Here is an 18,222-nt window from a genome sequence, read left to right on the forward strand (position 1 = left end):
ACACTTTTTTTTTTTATCATGTAAAAATGTGCTATGCTATTTGCACAGATGTGAGACGAATATATGTATTCCTATATGTACATTCAGTTATGTACAGTTAAAAAAAAAAAAGAGCACAAGCAGGCCCATAATGCTGATTATTTTTTTTAAGCAGGGTGATAATCTGAATAGATACAAGCTGTGGCTGACTCATGAGGCCCTTCTTACCTTGGCATTTAAAATATTATATAAACTGGGGCTTAATATAACTGCGCAGCTCCAGAGAGGTTGAGTGATTTACTGTAGTGGGATGAGAGAAGATTCTTACTTCTCACATGTTCTTGCTCTGTGGGAGTGATGCAGCGCTGAATTCCATCAGAGCTGCAAACATGAAGGCTTCATACTAAATAAGAGTTTCCATGCATGTCGGCTAATGTAACCCATTTGAATTTCAACCTCTCACACTTCCAAAGTCTTTTTGTTTTTGTATATTTAGCACCTGCGCCACCAAGTGGTAGAAGTAAAAACTAGGCGGCGATAGAAGCTTTAAAAGGAAAGGAGTGATAGGAGCAGTCCACCACCAAATGTAAGCACAAACCTCCAAAACTGACTGGAGTATAAACCTTTTTTTTTTTTTTATTATTATTATTATTTTAATTTCAGATGCAAGTATATGAAACATGTTAGAGGATAAATATTTACAAGAAAAGTTGCATATCACACAAAAGCAGGAAATGCAAACATTCAGCAAAAAAATTAATGAGACAGAAGTACAACGCCTACAGCGGGTCTGTGTGAAGGAACGCTCAAATAAAGAAAAACAAAAAGGAAGAAATGAATGATTGTCAATCAAAGAAAGGAAACCCAGTGGGGGGAAAACTCCACACAGAACACGTAGCTTAACACGCCTGGGATGAAATGAAACCTAAAACTGAGTGTGACGTATGCAACGTCAGTGTGAGCGATGCTGGTGCAGTGCTTGCTGAAAAAGTTAGCCTCACTAGACTGTGAGGTGACATCACCATTTTCAAGAGGACACCAGGAACTTGCACTATTAGTACTGACCATCTAAATATACTGTGTTGCACATCGTAGTGCCTCGGATGCTGTGGCCAGCCCCCCCCCCTCCCCGCCAAGTGTTTGCAAACACATTAAAAACCGAATATTATATACAAACTCCAGAAACTCCCCCAAAACTATCAATAGTGAACTATTTGCTCGAGACTCCTTATATAAATGTACAGCTTTAATACTAAATGCGATGTGTGGTTATGTTGCAATGAGCCCTGAGGAAATGTGTGGATTTGAATGTTTACTGCTATTCTGAGTTAAGTCTGGAATAAAAAGCCAACCCTGTGCAGCAGGGCGCATTTTCTAGGTATATAGGAAACAACAGCCACAACGATCGGAGAGGACTTCCCCCGTCCACGACAAGTAAAGCTCAATCACAAGCCTACAGTCACAGCAAAGTCAGACCATACGGCTACCGTCACACCGATTTTACATCTCCAAATCACATGGCGTGCAAGCTCAGGATACACAAGGCGTGGCAGAGTGAGGCGACGGGCGCAACTGGGACGCGAGCCGTGGAGTCGCTACTTCAGAGAGTTACGCAGCAGTGTCGGTTACGCATGTTCAGTCTGCTATTTTACACGAGCCACTGTGGTGGTTTGCAATGGAAAACAGGAACAAAACACATTTCACAGTAGTATATATATTTCTGCTTGCTTTTTTTTTTCTTCTATTTTGTTGTGTGTGTTAAATACATATAATAGAACATGACAGATGGCTTGTCTGATGATGAAAATCTTGCTGGTGACATCGGTCCCAAAGGAAAGAAATAAAAGAAAAAGAAAAAAAAGTCTTCCAATATCGATGAAATTCAAAATCAGCCGACATTGACCTTCGAGCTACGTGAGGCCTTAAATACAGTAACGTGAAGGAGTGATGGGTCACAACGTAGAACTCCACAGATCCCTTCACCAGCCAATAATAAACCTTCGACACAGTTTGTGACTCGGTGGGTTTTTCTCGTAAGTTACAGAAGTTTATTTCCATCCTGAAATCAGAAACTGTTGAACCACACCATTTACCCACACTCTTCACCCATTCATAATCATTCAACTGCTTCAGTCAAAAAAAAAAGAAAAAAGACCAAAAAAACAAAACAAAGAAGCAGTCAGCCAAACAGTTGATAAAGCCGATAAAACAAATACTAAAGAAAGTCTTACATACTTTAAAAAGATAGACCTCTAACTCTGCAGGCATTCGCAAACGACTTTCAATGAATGATCCAATTGTGGGGTCTTTCCATGTGAAGACCCCCCCCTTCCCCCCGCCTTCTGTTGGAAATGGTTGGTGGATCCTCCCTGCTGGACTCGGTATATGTCGCAGGGTTGGAGGGTCCGAGGTGGGTGACAGGATGGACGAGGCTGTCCAGTGGAGCACTGGGGTCAGAACCTTAATGCTTACAATAACAGGCCGACACGGGCCGGGGGCGGAGGGGAGAGAGCCGGAGCAAACGGTCCCGGAAACGCAAAAAAAGCTCCAGGTAACTTCATCCTTGTGTGGTATCAAAAGTAGATCTGCTTGGCGTGTGAGGGGTTCTGCTCCATGGGGCAGTACGGGCATTTCAACCTGATGGAGGAGGAGGAGGATGTTAGTCTGGATGCATCCAGCAGCGGCTCCCACAGCCTCCAGTGCACCCAACACATCACAATGAAGCTCCTGCTCTAGATTCTTATTATAGTTTTCAAAGACATGCACAAATCTAATTATGAGGACCTCAGAGCAGACAGAGCCCAGCTTTTGCTTTTATTCTCTAAATGTTCCGTAACTATTCTACCATGTGTGCAGACATCGGGCTGCTTTGCCGACTTACTTCCCAGCGTTAGTGAGTTTGTTGAGAGCGTCTCGGGAGATGACGTGGCCGCAGATGAGCTTCATGGGGGGGTTGCTTTCTGAGGTCTGCTGCCGCAGAATTGGACAGGCGAACACAGAGTGGTACCAGCACTTCTTCCCGAGGTCGATTTCGATCTGCAGGTACAGAAAACATGTTTCAGTGAAGGGAATACAGGAGGAAATACGGTGAGAAGTTCTTTTTGAAAAGTGAAAGTTACTTACAGGCAGCTCGTCTTTGTGCGTCCAGACGCCGCTGCACTGTCTCTGCTCGATCACCTGTTTAATATTCATCAGCACCGGCAAGGCCATGCACCCCGACGCAAAACTGCAGAGGAATGATCGACGAGGCATTAGCACCGTTTCATATTGGTTCCTATACAGGCAGTCTTGCATTGGACTTCTGAAACCAATCTGCCAGTGACTGACACAGACATCAGGTCCAGAGTGTGTATCGTTGTGTCTGACCTAACGCTTAGTGGAGATTCCACCGAGAGACCCAGCAAAGCGCAGGCGTCCCTGGTGAAGATGTTGCAGATCTCCGCCCACTGATTTGTCTCCAGCAGACTGCGGTACGGAGAGTTCTCGATGCCATGGCGCAGGTACACCAGACTACCCATCAGGATCTGGATATCTGCACGAGGTGGGGAAATGTGAACGTAATGGAAGATGTTTCTCGTTTGAGAACACGCTGACATGAAATATTGTGAATTCTTGGTTTGGCGTTCGGACTTCCTCGGAAAGTCCTCCATGAACTTCAGCTGGTTTAGAATTCAGCCACCTGTCGGATCACTCTGTTCCTACAGCAGCTCCAACGACTCCTCTTCACCCATCAGATCTATTCGACTCATCCCCCTCATTCCTCTCTGATCCCATGAATTATTATTAATATAGTATCAAATTCTTCCTGTGCGTTTGTGTCGAATGATAAAACGAGTGCATGCTGCCTACCTCTCTGGTGCTGAGAGGCAAAGGGCTGGAAGTGGCGGGCATACTGCAGCGCCTCCATTTGGTTGCCGATTCCTCCACCGAGCAAGCTGATGAAGTACAAACGGTGCAACTTGAACTCTAAACTGCTGTTCAGATCCAGAAGGCGCTGCCGATTCGTCACAGCCCACCTAATGAGACAGACACAAACAAGCACAGTCAACACTTGGAGACACCAACGGGCTCAACAGACTCATTCGAAGGGCCTGTGACACCGTGGGAGGAGGGATGGACTCTGTACAGGTGGTCTTACATGCCATTCTTCTTGTATATAGTCTATTTATTTTGGTAATATTTTCAATTTGTTATTATCTTTACTGTGTGTGGATGCTACAGAAGAAGCAATGGCAATAAGAATTACCAGATTGATTAAAGTACTTCTATAGTTATTTTAGATGAAGGTCTACTCTGCCTGTTTGTGCACACGACCTGCCCTTTGCACCAGTTTATAATGAATGGGCCACAATTCACCTCTGAGAAGACTGATAACTGCAAACAGAAAACAGAAGTGTCCGTTTAAATAAATAAAACAACATACTCTAACGCCGGCCTGAGGTCCTGCATCCTCAGAGCTTCAAGGATCCTGTTGAGCTCCAGGAAAGGCTGCTTCATACTCATATCTATAACTACACCCGATTCCTAAAAAAGAGACAAAGACATCAATTTAACCAAATAACATTTCAGCCAAACAACATTCTGTGCAGTTAGAAAAGTGTTCACCTGACAAAGATCCTCTGCTACACTGAGCATCCCTTGTCTGTACAGATGTTCCACAATCGTCTCACTCAGGTATTTCTGTCTCTCCGGGGTGTCCCACACCGTCTCTGCCACCACTGCACTGATCTCCGCATCAAAATTCTGCACACAAACAAGCCAGTGTTATGCATGTCAGGTGTCACACCGTCAGAAAGTGGTTTATACTCACTCTGTCAATGGCTTTGCCGACTTTTGACACGCTGCCGTGGATGTCCTTATGTCGTGAGGCCAACACCTGCACTGTTTCTTTGATATTCTTACAGCACTGGGCCATAGTCTGGGATAGAACGGATAGGTCTGCATCTTGTACTCCTGTTACAGGGAGATAAATGTAGTGCATCACCACCATCATGTGCAACACATGGAAAAGTTAAAAGTGCAAGCGCAGAGGTATCGTTTCTTCTCACCGAACGCCACGAGCTGTCCTCGTATCTCGCAGACGCTGCGCAGGAGTTCATCTAGCCTCTCCTCAGACTGGTGGCCGTACATTACGAAGCGATGAAGCACTTTCTCCAGCTCGCGCTCCACACACGCACACTGTTCCATGGTTCAGACTGGAACACGCACACACACTCTCACACACACACGGCAATAACACCTAAATTTACAAGAAAAACAGAGCAACGGTACTTTGTCACGCATTATTATTGGTTCATACATTTTTTTAAGGCTGTTTTAAACTTTATGTTATAAACCCACATTTATTGAGAAAACATGTAAATCTTAAATATTTTGTAAATCGGGAGAACTCTGAAAGAATAAAACTAGCTTTTCTATTCTTTTAATGGTAAAGAGTAATTAAGTATCAATAACTATGCCGCGCTTTTAAAAAGTGAATATAAATAACTTGCGTATTTGTCTTACAAAGTAATTTTTAACATCCACTGCTATTATCACTATCTGCACATTTACCTTCCCTTTCATATTGAAGCCCATCAACACGAGATCTAACGTCTTATTTAATGGTGTAACTACAACTGGCACTCAGTAGAGCGCATACCTTCGCCAACACATTTGTTGACGACAAAGAAATGGAGGACACATGACTGAAGGATAACCAAGAAAAATTGCTGTTGAATAATTATCTACATTTTACAGTACATTTCATATCCTAAAATTCAAGTTTATATTCATGTTATTTTATATATGGAAGTGTCTGCACCTCCTTAGTGAGTGTGTGTACAACTCCACCTCTCTGCGATCAACAACATCACAATTTGGCTGGTTTAGATGGGACTATCTTTTAGATTTGGGGTGATAAGCATTTACTTTGCAGGTTTGTGGGGACCCAGTACAATTATAGATCTCTCTCATTAACTAGAAACTCAACAAATTTAAATCATAGTTAAAAAAAAAAAGAAGAAAAACAGGGGATGACCGTTTCAGATTTAGCTTCCTGCAGGATTCTGGTTACATGTAGACAATCCCATGATTGTCCCACAGCTGCCTCTAGAACAAGTGGGACCAGGCAATGATGAACAATACTGAGAGAGAAGAAGCCCCCATTCACTCATCGTTTTATCAGGATAGGTGGAGGGTGGGGGGGACAAGCACCAACTTGGTAAAATAGATATAAACCAGAGTGATGAGGTGATAAACTAGAAGGCCTGTGTGATGTTTAAAGCAGGCACACAGTGCGGCCTGGTGTTTACTGCGGTCTCAACACCGTCAAAGAGCATTTCATTAAAATGACAAAACAACACATTGATTTCGATTTCAGTCACAGCTGCTGTGCTGTACGGCCGTGTCAATACCCTGCATCACCAAAAAAGCCCCAAGTCCTTGACAGGACGAGCTTTGTTGAACACAGAAAATGTCCACCAGCCGCATAGAGCTAACCAACATTAACGCTGTCACACATCTCTAAATTAACCTCGAAATGTCACCGGTCGCGTTTGGCCATCGCCTCCTGACAGTTCCACACTCACCGTGATCGAGACAAGCAACCACGTGTGCTATTAAGCAGCGATAAATAAATAAAGTCAGCTCGCGGCTAACGTAAACAAACGGAGTCAGGGTCGCAGGCTACAAAAGCTCGCCATTGCTGCTAAACTGGTTAGCTTGTTGACGTTAGCCAGCAGCTGACACACAAGGCCCGACTACTTCCACAACACAATGACAACCCGCTTGTCCCCGTCATTTCTGCATCCCACCCGCGGGATAAACATACGCCGCCATTCAATTGAATTTGTTGGAAATTTCACGATTAAAAAACACTCACCTGTGCCGCTAATTAGTTAGCAAACATTAGCGTTAGCCGCTTTGCCTGTTATGGCAACACTCGACCAGCAGTCGCGTAGCGGAAGTTCCGGTGTCCGGATCTGCACGTGTCAAAATAAAACGCTTTTTTTTTTTTCTTCTTCTTTTTTTTAAAGCTATTTTACTTTTTATCATAAGTCTGCGGTGGGTAATTTCAGCTTGGTTCATAACATTGTTAATTTTGTAAGTGGACACGTTTAAAGCAACCACGATTGTCAACTTAGGTGAAAGAAGCTCATTTATGTGATGTAATTTTTAGCAGTATAAAGTGGGATAAAACATGTCTGTCACGGTAAACGACAAAAAAAGACTCATCTGTAATACTACAGGATGAATCTTGTTCATCACAGGACAAACACAGAGAGACAGACAAAATAAAAGTTAGGCAGAATGTAAGAATTGGTTCATATTTATTGTGTAGGCAACAGGAAAGAATACTATCAAGAAAGGTTTTTTACATGAGTGTATAAATACATGAGAAAATATAAGCATTAAAAAAAATCCCACCAATGGGACAAGTGCTAACAGTTAACATATTCGGCCTGTGAGGGAAAACAACGACCCAGAGAAACTCCATACACACAGAAGGAACATGCAAACTCCACACAGAAAGATCGCTAAGTCCAAACTTGAACTGGGAAAATTCTTGCTGTGAGTCAAGAACTGGATCCCTTGTAGTCTGGACCTTTTTTTCTAATTCTGATGGTCATGGGTGTTTGGTGTCAATTATTGGTTTGTGGATGCATGTTAACGTATTTCAGAGGTTATTTTGTGAATGTTAAAGTGGATTTGATTCCCGGTAGAGTTGCTTTTTTTTTTTTTCCCATTGACGTTCATATGACATCCATGCAATGTCCTGGAAATTCCTACAAAAAACTTTAATTGTGGAAAACATTGCCTAAATCTATGTTGATGAAGCCATCTTCCAATGCAGATCCCAGGATTTCTGGCACAACGTCAAGGTATTCAAAGAACTGAAAATATCATCATAATCACCCATTTTCTTTGTTTTACGTAGTTTGCATTTCACTAAAATCAGTATGTCTGCAATAGAATATCAATGTAATAATTGTTATTGCTTAATTGTGGCTTGTGTTGTAGGACCATGGTCTCTCAATCCCCAGCAGAGGAGACTGTTCCAGCTCAGCAAGACATATTGTGAGGAGGCTAAATATTTAGACTACAGAAATGCAAAATAGCTCTTCACAGGTTTTTTTGTGCTTGACCTAAATTTGATGAAGTTAAAAAAAAAAAAACAAGTGTAATGTATCACGATTTAAGACATTGAAGTAAATAGGGTGTAAGATGGCACAACACTGAAACACTTTTGAAAACACAACCCAGAAATGATCGTCTGTCACACAGTAGGTAAGGCAAACTATATTAATACAAAGCTAATATTGGAAACGTTGCTTGTTGGCAAAGTTGATCCCATCCTAAAAGAGCAACTGGGTCAATTTAAGAAAGAGGGGGATGAAACGTGAGCCTAAGTTTATATTTTTACTGTCATTTATACTGGCACTTAAATAACCAATCATGAGACTGAAGTCTTGTTTGGCATCGTCTGTGTTAGGAGCTGCAATAAATTTTGAAGTAACTGATGGATATGTTCACATAGGAAGAGGTGCTGGAGCAGACTGGGTCTGACATTTGCTCAGCATGTGGACACTGAACACCACCCTCACTACTGAACCCTTTAAAAGGTTATCAAGGTTCCAGTGCAGCCGATTGTTTGCGCTCGGCTTATATGTGTGTTACACTGCTGAGGGTGAGGGTGGGTCAGGTCTTTGGACTTGAGCAGGCTGGTGTGACTAATCTATCAGTGATGTAGTAGACTAAAGCTCCCCCATTGCTGAGGCGCTCATCATTCTTTCCTTCTGAGTCCTCCAGTCTGCTGCACGGCCATAATCAGAGGTTCAAATTTATCAGCACTTCTACTTTATTACAAGCGTGCATCTTGCTTTGTCCTCATTTGATTATTCTGAACAGTTATGTATTACATGTTTCGCAAGTGATATTTATCTATAAATTCAAATAATTTTATAGCAGTTTATGTATGAGCGCTAAATCTGCTGTATGTTTCATTCTCGTGATGATGTACGTTATTATGTTGATGATCATTACAGACTCCTAGTGTGCAGAGTATATCTGTATATCTGGAGTCAGAACTGGAGTTTGTGAACACAACTCCATAAAAAAAGGATTTATCAGGTATCAGCGGTGTAAACCAGATATTTAGTCGTTGCATTCCTTTCTGAAATGGGGAAAAGAATCTGAGATTCAATTTCCATTTTGATTGTCTGTAATAAAAGTGCTTGTGGCAACCTATGATACTGCAGACCAAAAAAAAACGTCTGTAGTTTAATATGTATGGTGCTTTACATTAAAAAAAAAAATACTAAAAGCTTCATTCATTTATTTATTTTTTTCTTTTGAGCAAGCCTCTTGCTACAGTAGATATAATAGGTATTTACTCTGAGATTTTCCACTGGTTTGTGCTGAATGACTTAATGACAGTGAACGAATATTAATCCCATGAGGTATTAGGTGAGGGACAGGGGGCTTATGTCAACTGACTGCCATCAAACATGTCTAGACAGTCTCCATGTAGCTCAGCGGGTACTGCTATTGTAGCAACCGTTCTAAATACAGTAAAATGACACGGCCCCTTTTTGTTTTGACAGTTTTAATCAAGCCGGTGTCACATAATTAACTAGCCCAAATGCGAAGTGAAGAGTTCATGTGTTAGGTGAGCCTGAAACCTCCAGACATGTAAGGTTGAAAATGTGACTTAAACCATGTGCAAGAGGACCTTACCATACAAGTGTTGCTGCCAAACCTGCAGTGCACAGGCATTCTGCATGTGACCTGTCAAAGTGGGGTGGTCTGTTTTGACCCTTGACCTGTTCTCCTGCTGACCTTTGCAGTCACACGTGCACATCAGTGCGAGTATAGATAAATTGTACTTTAATGTTGCAAACGTCATATCAAAGCACACCCTTCAGTGTTGCGACCGTGTAGACAATAAGTGTACTGTACTCTGAGCTCCCCCTTTTCTTTCTCCACCAGCACACCTATGCAAACAGCTAATGCTATGGCTATCTTGCCCTGATAGTATGGGTCTATATATAGTGGAGCCCTGTGACTGAGCTGGCTCGAAGTGTCAGATTCCAGGCGCACTCCTCTCTCCTGGCTGGATCAGCACCTGCTGCTAACTATAAACCAATCCAGCCCCCCTGCTCAATGCCCCAGCCCCACTCACACAAGGGAGCCCATGTCCAACCAGACCCCAAACTGCAGAAGGAAAAAGATCTAGGTTAGATGCAGTGAGTGCTTTCCCTGATGCCAGCCCAGAGGGGAGGGGGTAGAAATAGAGATGAGAGTATTAGAGGATGTCTTAGTGGGTGCCCCTCTTTGCTTTTCCTATTCAAGTCTGACACATGGCAGTGCCGTTTGATATGCCCAAGTAGTCCTGTCAGTGGGACACTGGCAGACTGAGGTGTACGGAGCTGCCCAACCCTGGAATTGGCCTAAAAACTGAACGTTTTCTTAACTCGGATTGTTTTGTGGATTTAAGGAAGAGTTTGTTGGATGAGGGGCAATATTTGCAACCCAGAGGAACCCAATGCCCTTAAGAAAGCTTCGTCACTGGCCAAAGGTACAGTATCCCCCTGTCTTCTTATAATTGCATATGAATTATGGTCTTTTTACACACTTTATGGAGATTTCTGGTTAATGGATTTATATTTTGCAGAGCTTATCTCAACATTGTCACTTCAGAAACCTGATAATAATTTTACCATTATCTTATATAATTAAGAAAGAGTATATCAAGTGTCACAGGGAAACCTTATGAGCTAGTTACACGTGTAAGCTTTGAAGATACATAGAGGCAAACAGGATTTCTGTTTTGTAGGTAAACTATAGACTTAAATACAAATTAAATGTATCCAATTTTCTTCAGCTTTTTAGGTAATAGTGATATTACTGGTGAAGTTCAGTTGAAAGTATCTTCAAAACATGTTGATACCACGTGCAATTTTTCTAGAGGCAATTTAAAAAAATAAAGCATTTTAACATTTGTTTGTAGCTTTGCAATTCATACTTTTTCTACTCAGTGATATTCTTTAAATGTAACTGTGGGTATAAATGAATGAGCTGCACACCCTCCAGGTGACCATATCTTATTTCCAGTTCAGGAACAGAGCCCAGCGCAGACTACACGAGCAGACTGGACTGGCCACAGTGATACTTTGGAGCTTGTGGACTAGCGATGGACAGCTGGACTCTCCAGGGGGACAGCTACTCCTTCCTGCGCAGTGCGCCGCGCAACCTTTCACTGTGCCATCGTGACGGCACCCCGAATCACGTTGAAATCTTTGATATCATCAACGTCCCCACTCAGCGTAGTGCCATCTCTGAGACCACCTGCCTGTGTGACATTTTCGGGGACGACTGTGACTCACAGTCCCTCTCCAGCAGCCCTGCCGTTGTAGCCTTTGTCCCTACTCAGAGGGAGCTGGACGGGACAGCTGCTACATCACCTTCAGTGGATGATCAGAACGATTCCTCTGGGTCATACCACACTGCACCAGGCTCAAGTGAAGGAGAGGAAGGCTCTGAGGATTCAAGAGAAAGGTTTTGCAGCCCCCCTTTGCAGAGCGAGTATTCAGAGAAGAGGCTATCAGAGGACAAGGTGATAGCCTCAGGACATCCAGACGTTTCTGAGGACAGTAGCCCAAATTTAAAAACAACAAACAAATCACCCGCGCCTCAACAAAACAAAGCTGATCCATCATCTCCAGTCATCAGCACTGATCAGAGAACCCCAACTCCTGGGAACTCCAGCCCATACACCGTCAGTCCAGAGGGAAGACTTTCATCCTTGTCCTCATCCTCATTTGAGAAAAGACATTCAGCTTCATCTCCTGATTCAAGACAAATTAACTCAGAAGTGGAACAAGGTACAATAAAATTCTCTAAAGACGGACATAGCAGTGCCTCATATAAGTTTATAACTCCAAGCCCGTCCCTCGAGCCTAGAAACGGTGTCCACTCGTCCTCCTCTGAATCAGCAAACACCCAGTTTTTCCCAGACTCCTTAAGTCAAAACTCCAGCCCATTACCCGAGCAAACATTTGAAGATTTAACACAATCAACCTTTGAATCTAGAACCTATCGATCTCCTCTGCCTTCACCGAGTCAATCAAGGTTGTCTAACTCAAGAGAAACACCAGTCTCCCCTGGTCTTAGTGATACATTGTCGTTTCCTGATACTCAAGCATCATCTCCTTTCCCTGAGTTACGAGGGAGGGTGTCTCTACCTGATCTCTTGAGCAGAGGCTCCACACCTGATATAGAAAGTTTAACACACACTACTGAGCTCATATCGGCTGCAGGAAGAGACGTCACACTTTCTTCTGAGGGACAAAATAAGAAGGTTTCACTTGAACCAGGCAGTAACGTTTCTACTCCTGCCCCACGTCACACGCCCCCATCACCAGTCATTTCAGTCACAACATCACCTGAGCTTGTGGAGATTACTGCTTCTCCTGAATTAACAAACACACATCACTCCACTCCCCCCTCACCTTCACTGCTCAGTGGTGCATCTCCCACCAAAGCAAGGATAAGCACTCCCTCACGTGACCCCTCACCTAACCTAACATTTTCTGAAGGTAGGACACAGCTGTCATCCCCTGTGGTAAGTTATAGCTTATCTCCATCTCCAGGAATAAGGGACAGCTGCTCACCCATAGAGTACAGATATACGTCTCCCTCACCCGAAATCAGGATTACAGCATCCTCACCTGAGTTCAAGAGAGAAGAGGAATCGCCATCTCTCCCCGGACCTCACACCGATTTGGCAATATCAGGAAGTTCTACTTCTTCCCCTCATATCTCAGGAATTTCATACTCTGTTGTTCAGCCTGAAGATAGGCACTCCCCTCCATTTCCGGAACTGTCACATCTTTCGACTCCAGAACCAGATTGGACACTTATGTCCACTGATACACCAAGAGACTCAACTCATACACCAGTCTTGGTCAAGTCCAGCTCACTGTCTGAAATAAGTAAACCTGGTGATCAAATACCTTCACCTCAGTTAAATTTTCATACTCCATCTCCAAGAATTCAAGCACTTTCACCCGACCAGTATCAAAGTCCTTCACCACAGAATAAAAGTAGAGATTTATCACCAGTTAGTCGATTATCTGGCCACGATTATCAGCATTCACCAGCAACCTTGTCCAGAGGGTACAGCCCTCAGTATACACCATCTGTTACTTCTTTAGGAAGTACACCTGAGGTTGAAAGGGATTGCTGTGAAGTTGATATTACAGATAAACAGTCCCATATATTCTTGGCCAAAGATAATGTGTCACCTTCATTTAGTCCTGGAAGAAGAGACAATTTAGCTGCTAAGGAAATCAAACACAGTTCACCAGCAGTAGTATGTCAGTCCCCTGTATCTATTTCACCTGTTTCAAGTGAGAAAAGTAGAAACACATCACCAAAACATAAAGGCACAGAAAGACAAGAGAGACCAACAGACATAAATACCCAGAATCAATCAAGCATAGTATTTGTGTCTGAGGAAGAAAACCAAGGCCTTATTTCTCCCTTTTTTCAGAGAGAAGAATCCAGTTATTATCCTTCCATTGAGCTGCCTCCCACTGATCTTATACTGTCTAAGAACAGAAGTCCTGTTCACCAGGCCACATCCAATTCATCAGTGCGGAAAGTGGAAATTCTACAATCTCAATTAAATACTTACTCTCTTACATCTGAAAACAGAAGCCCATCGAAACCAACTTATCCACCTGAGAACTCAAGCAGACAGCTGTCAACAAAAGTTAAACAAGAAAACAAGGAGAGATCTCCAGAAGACATGTCCCACCGTGTGAACAGAAGGCGAACCCCCTCTCCGCCACTCACCAGATTCACACCTGTTCACATCATAGCACCAGAGAAACCTTACAGGCACTGGCAGAACAGACGCCCTAGCCCCCCTCAAGTTGTAGCATCCTCACCAAGTGGTAATTTAAAGAAAGCAGTGACAAATAGGGAAAGCCCCGACGTGGCCCCTGTTGACAATAATAGCCAAGCCCCCTGGGTTAGATCAGGCTGGCAACTGGAGAGGGATATGCAGCTGGAGCAGGAGAGGGAGATAGGTAGAGAGAGGCAAAGGGATAGGGAGATGAAAAAAGAGAGAAAGAGGGAGGAGCGGGTTCCTGAAAAGGGGGAGGCATGGCAGGGGGACGCCAGTTACAGAGGGGAACAGGTTGAGCTGTCATTCAGTGCCAGGAATAGAAAAGGACCTGTGAGTCGCACTGCAGCTCCCACAAGCAGAGAGACCCGCCAGGGACTGCCAACAGTGCATTCCTATTCAGAGGGCTTGCTTGCCACTAGGCAGCTACAGCAACAACAGAATCTGCACAGGCTTGCTTCTCAACAAGAAACCAGGGGTGGCGGTGCCAGCAGACGACAACCTCCTGTACCTCACAACAAGAACAGTGCTCCTCGACGTGTATCTACAAACAGGGCTAGTCGGAGTTCAAGTTCTAGCATGGGAAGTGAACTTGATGAGACGGACAATGAAGTGAAGTGGTTTACGGACTTCGCTTTTCGCAGCTTGTCAAGTCCTGAAGTTGATTACCTTGACATGTACAACTCCAGTCATCGATCATCCACAAACATCTCTCAACCGTCAACCCAGGAGAGTCCGGCAGGAGTCAATGCTGCCTGGCCGGCGTATGCTGACTTTAGAGGTTCTGCACCCAGGCTGGACCAAGATGAACTCACTATCCAGCAACCATCTGCATTGTACTCCGATGGGCTTGATCCATCAAGACGCTGTGAGCTCGGCAGCTATGAATGTGTGGATGTGGCTGTGGAAAGAGAGGACTCCAGGAAGATCAGAAGAGGAGTGCCAAAGCGACAGATTCAGCTTAAAAGAAGGAATACTGCGGAAGGTTACCTGGATGAGAGCAGCGAAAACAGTAGTCCGAGTCTTCCAGTGATGGCGGAAAGCCCCTCTCAAGAAAGTCACTTTAGTGGGACCTTTGTGAGACAACACAGCACACCAGCAGCAATTCAAGAATGCTACCCAACTGAGTGCAGCTCTGATCTCCCTGAACAAAAGGATAAAAAGTCCAAACTCCAGAAATCTGCTTCTGTGGATGAAACAAGCAGTAAAACTAAAATGGCTACATGCCTCATCAAGAGTGTGTTGTCCAAGAAGATGCAAAGCGTTGATAACCAACCTGATGAGCAAGCAGGCGAAGATGTCAGTCCCACTTTTGAGGAAAACAATCCCCCAACAGAGACTGCAATAGCACCACCTAAAGTATCCCCAAAACCTTACACTTCCAATCTGAGTCCGAGTCATCAGTCGGATCATAGCCTTTTAGCTGAGGATCTTCCTCTGAGAGAGGAACCGAGCACAAAGGAGGATGCTAAACCCCCTAAAGGCTTTGGAGTGAGATCCAGTAACAGGCCAAGTTCATCCAGCAGCAGCAGGAGTGTGAACTTTTCACTGACTGACAGTGAAGAGGCTGACTTCCAAAGCACAAGTGCAAACTTATCAAGAACTGAAATGATATCGGAACTGAAAGTGCCATTTGATAGTAAACACTCTTGTACTGGGGGACAACGGCCCAATGACAGTAAAACATGTGAAAAGCACAGTGGTGACTCAGCAAATGCCAATGCCGGGAAAACAGGAGCGCCTTCTGCCACTGGAGCCAGCCACACGCAGGCTGGGGATACAAACAGAGAGCAGCAATGTGAAAACACGGAGGACCATAAACAACTGCAACCCAGTGACAAGGACGCCTGCATGTCAAGACCACAAGAGATTACAATCAAGGCTGTGGAAAAGAAAAAAGCCTCACTAAATGTCTGTCTCACACCTGAGGCAGAAATCAGACCGGAGACTTCTTTCCCAAATGTGTCTTTTAAAGAAAAGGAAGATGTAACTGAGACAAGAGTAGATGACAAAACTGAGGAAGAAGGAAATGAGAATACAAATGTTAAAGCTCCCATTCACAAAGTTAGAGATGTAAGAAGGCTTGTAAAAAATACGTATAATCTCTCCTTTAAGGCAGCAAGTACCGTAGCACCGTCAACTTTGAATGAAGAAAAGACAGGAATTTGTGAGGCGGAAATGGGAGAAGACTCTGTGATAGTGAAGGAGAGGGATATAAGACAGGGTGGAAGAAGTGTGGAGAGGAGGGAGGAAAAAGAAGAATGCTGGATAGACACAAAAGAGGAACAAAAAGAAGAAGTAAAGCACTTCACAACGTTCGCTCCATCCTTTCAGGGCAAAGGAAAGTCTCTGTCCGGTCCACAGCCAATACAGATAGAATGCAAAGCTGTTCGCTGGAAAGAAGACAAAAATAAGACTTTGTGTGGCCACAAAGACTCAGAGAACCCAGGTGTCAAACTTCAGCCTTCTTCTAACTCCCTCACAGAGGTAAGCAGAGAATCCCAGTCCCTGAATACACAAGATTATAAAACAGAGGACACAACAGTTGTCAAACTATGTGAACACAATGTCAGCATTACAGAGGAAACACAAGAAACCACAACAGAAATCCATAAAGTTCCCAGTAGTGAGGACAAACCTGTGGTGGTGAGGACAGACAGAAAACCCCCCATGCTTGGAAGCCTGCCTAAATTGCCCAGTAAAGAAAGAGAAGTGTCCACTGCTGTAGTTTTAATCAGAGAAGGATCGAACAAGAGCAAGACATCTGCTTCTCCCGCCCAGGAAGAAATTCCTAACATAATCCAAGCTCCAGGTGCATCTCTTTCACCTGAATCTATGACCCCCGGTGGCCACTCCGTTTCCATGTTATTAAAGGAGAAAGGCTTCCAGGCTGACATTGGAGCAGTAGTGGGCGACAACCAAAATACACCTGGAGACAAAAGAGTCCCTAAACACGTGAACTGTCTGGAGATTCCTCTTCAAACCAACACAATTTCAGATGAAAGTTGCAGTGATTCTTATAGAGAGAGGACATTTCCCTCCACATCTACTGCTTCTGGCCCTTCAGCAAGGACTGACAACACAGACATGCTCACCACAGAGGATGAGGCAGGTAGTATTAAGCCAAGTAAAAGAGATGTGGATAAACAAAAAAAGAATGCACTGGACCAGACACCTGCTCTGACAAGAGAGAAAGAACTTGGGGACTTTGAATCAGTGAAAAGAATGGATCCAACTTTTCCACCACGGTCCCCTGCAGTAAGAAGATTCAAACCACAGCCAATTGAAGTTAAGTCATTGTCGAAAGAACCACAGAAAAAGGAGAATCCCCCACACATAACAGGAAGCAACAGGCCTCAAACTATTGAAGTTAAATCTATAGCGAAGAATTCTCAGAAGCCAGCCGTACCTCCAAAACCAAACTGCAAATTTAAACCTGCGGATTTGGGAGCAACACCGAATGATGCACAAAAACCATTAACAACAGCATCGGCTGTAAAACTCCAAGGTGAGGAGAGGACTCAAACAATTGTGGTAAGCTCACCAACCATCTACAGGAAAATTTCCAATGATTCAACATCAACAGCAAACTATTCAAGAAAATTGGCTGTGTCTGCAGTGTCCAGCCTCAAACCCCCACCCAGTAAACCAGCTTCTGCCAGCCTCCATGATCAGTCAAATCAATCAACAACAACATCAGATACAGAGGTGTCCAATGACAGAAGACAACCCGCTGCGTCTTCTCAAAGCTCCAGCTATGCACAAACACCTGTAACCTTAGCAACAGCTCCAACATCGACTGAGGGCTCAAGTGTAAACTCGGAGCTTAGTCTGGTTTCTGACTCCATCCCAAACCAGATCTCTGGTCCTGCTTCTACTGGTGCCAGCCAGCCAAGCCAACCAGCTGTCATGGATTCAGACAACCTGCTGCGGTATCCCAGACCAGCTTATCCTCATGAACTTGCTATGCCACCTTCAAAAAGTATCAAACAAGCCACTGCTGTTTCCACCACACAAGTGCCAAGATACTCACACCAGTCGTGCCGCAGGTCTCTGTCCAGTGAACGTTCCCAAAGGACAGATGATCTGCGTTTTTATGCCTCAGATGACCCTCCGAGCTATGATGAAAGAGAGAGCTTTAGCCCACTCATGCTGCCAGATTTGACACCTTTGAGGTCAAATCGCTATCACTTCTCTGCCCGCCCTCCTCCATGCTCTTGCACAGCTGGCTGCCCCTCTCACCCTGGTCTCCCCCCTCCTCACCACCACCGTAGCCCTCACAACCTCACGCCGCCAGCTCCTCCGCACTCTCCAGGTCAGCCACTACCTTATCCAGTAGTTCAACCCGCACT

At 44.1% G+C, this 18,222-nt stretch overlaps 2 protein-coding genes across 3 annotated transcripts in view; one reads left to right on the forward strand and one right to left on the reverse strand.

Annotated features, from left to right (window-relative positions):
- Positions 1-634: 634 nt before the first annotated feature.
- Positions 635-6,933, reverse strand: rmnd5b (required for meiotic nuclear division 5 homolog B). Of its 2 annotated transcripts, none has more exons than XM_080464937.1 (10): positions 6,842-6,933; positions 5,028-5,218; positions 4,790-4,932; positions 4,585-4,722; positions 4,403-4,503; positions 3,829-3,995; positions 3,346-3,511; positions 3,103-3,205; positions 2,861-3,015; positions 635-2,616 (listed from the first exon to the last, which is right to left on the reverse strand). In XM_080464937.1, the coding sequence occupies exons 2-10, from the start codon at positions 5,164-5,166 to the stop codon at positions 2,553-2,555; spliced, it is 1,176 nt and encodes a 391-aa protein (XP_080321063.1). In that variant the 5' UTR covers positions 5,167-5,218; positions 6,842-6,933; the 3' UTR covers positions 635-2,552. The 2 variants fall into 2 exon arrangements, with proteins under 2 accessions (XP_080321063.1, XP_080321064.1); XM_080464938.1 differs by lacking the exon at positions 6,842-6,933 and adding an exon at positions 6,549-6,669.
- A 3,202-nt stretch (positions 6,934-10,135) lies between these two features.
- The window catches only part of LOC308111313 (uncharacterized protein), a 9,504-nt gene continuing 1,417 nt past the window's right edge, over positions 10,136-18,222 (forward strand). Inside the window, exons 1-2 of the mRNA XM_080466175.1 lie at positions 10,136-10,537; positions 11,074-18,222. The exon at positions 11,074-18,222 is cut by the window's right edge and continues 1,417 nt beyond it. Of these exons, the coding sequence (XP_080322301.1) occupies positions 11,153-18,222 (7,070 nt within the window). The 5' untranslated portion in view covers positions 10,136-10,537; positions 11,074-11,152. The remainder of the gene's footprint in view (positions 10,538-11,073) is intronic.

Source organism: Lipophrys pholis (assembly GCF_963383615.2).
Source record: "Lipophrys pholis genome assembly, chromosome: 6".
Lineage (NCBI taxonomy): Eukaryota > Metazoa > Chordata > Actinopteri > Blenniiformes > Blenniidae > Lipophrys > Lipophrys pholis.

Excerpts from the sequence above, each read along its gene's own strand:
- rmnd5b (XM_080464937.1), bottom strand. The coding sequence starts at position 5,166 with ATGGAACAGTGTGCGTGTGTGGAGCGCGAGCTGGAGAAAGTGCTTCAT. Across the intron at positions 3,996-4,402 it reads GACCTCAGGCCGGCGTTAGA|GTGGGCTGTGACGAATCGGC; the intron begins GTATGTTGTTTT and ends CTGTCTCATTAG. Across the intron at positions 3,016-3,102 it reads CGCACAAAGACGAGCTGCCT|ATCGAAATCGACCTCGGGAA; the intron begins GTAAGTAACTTT and ends CTGTACCTGCAG.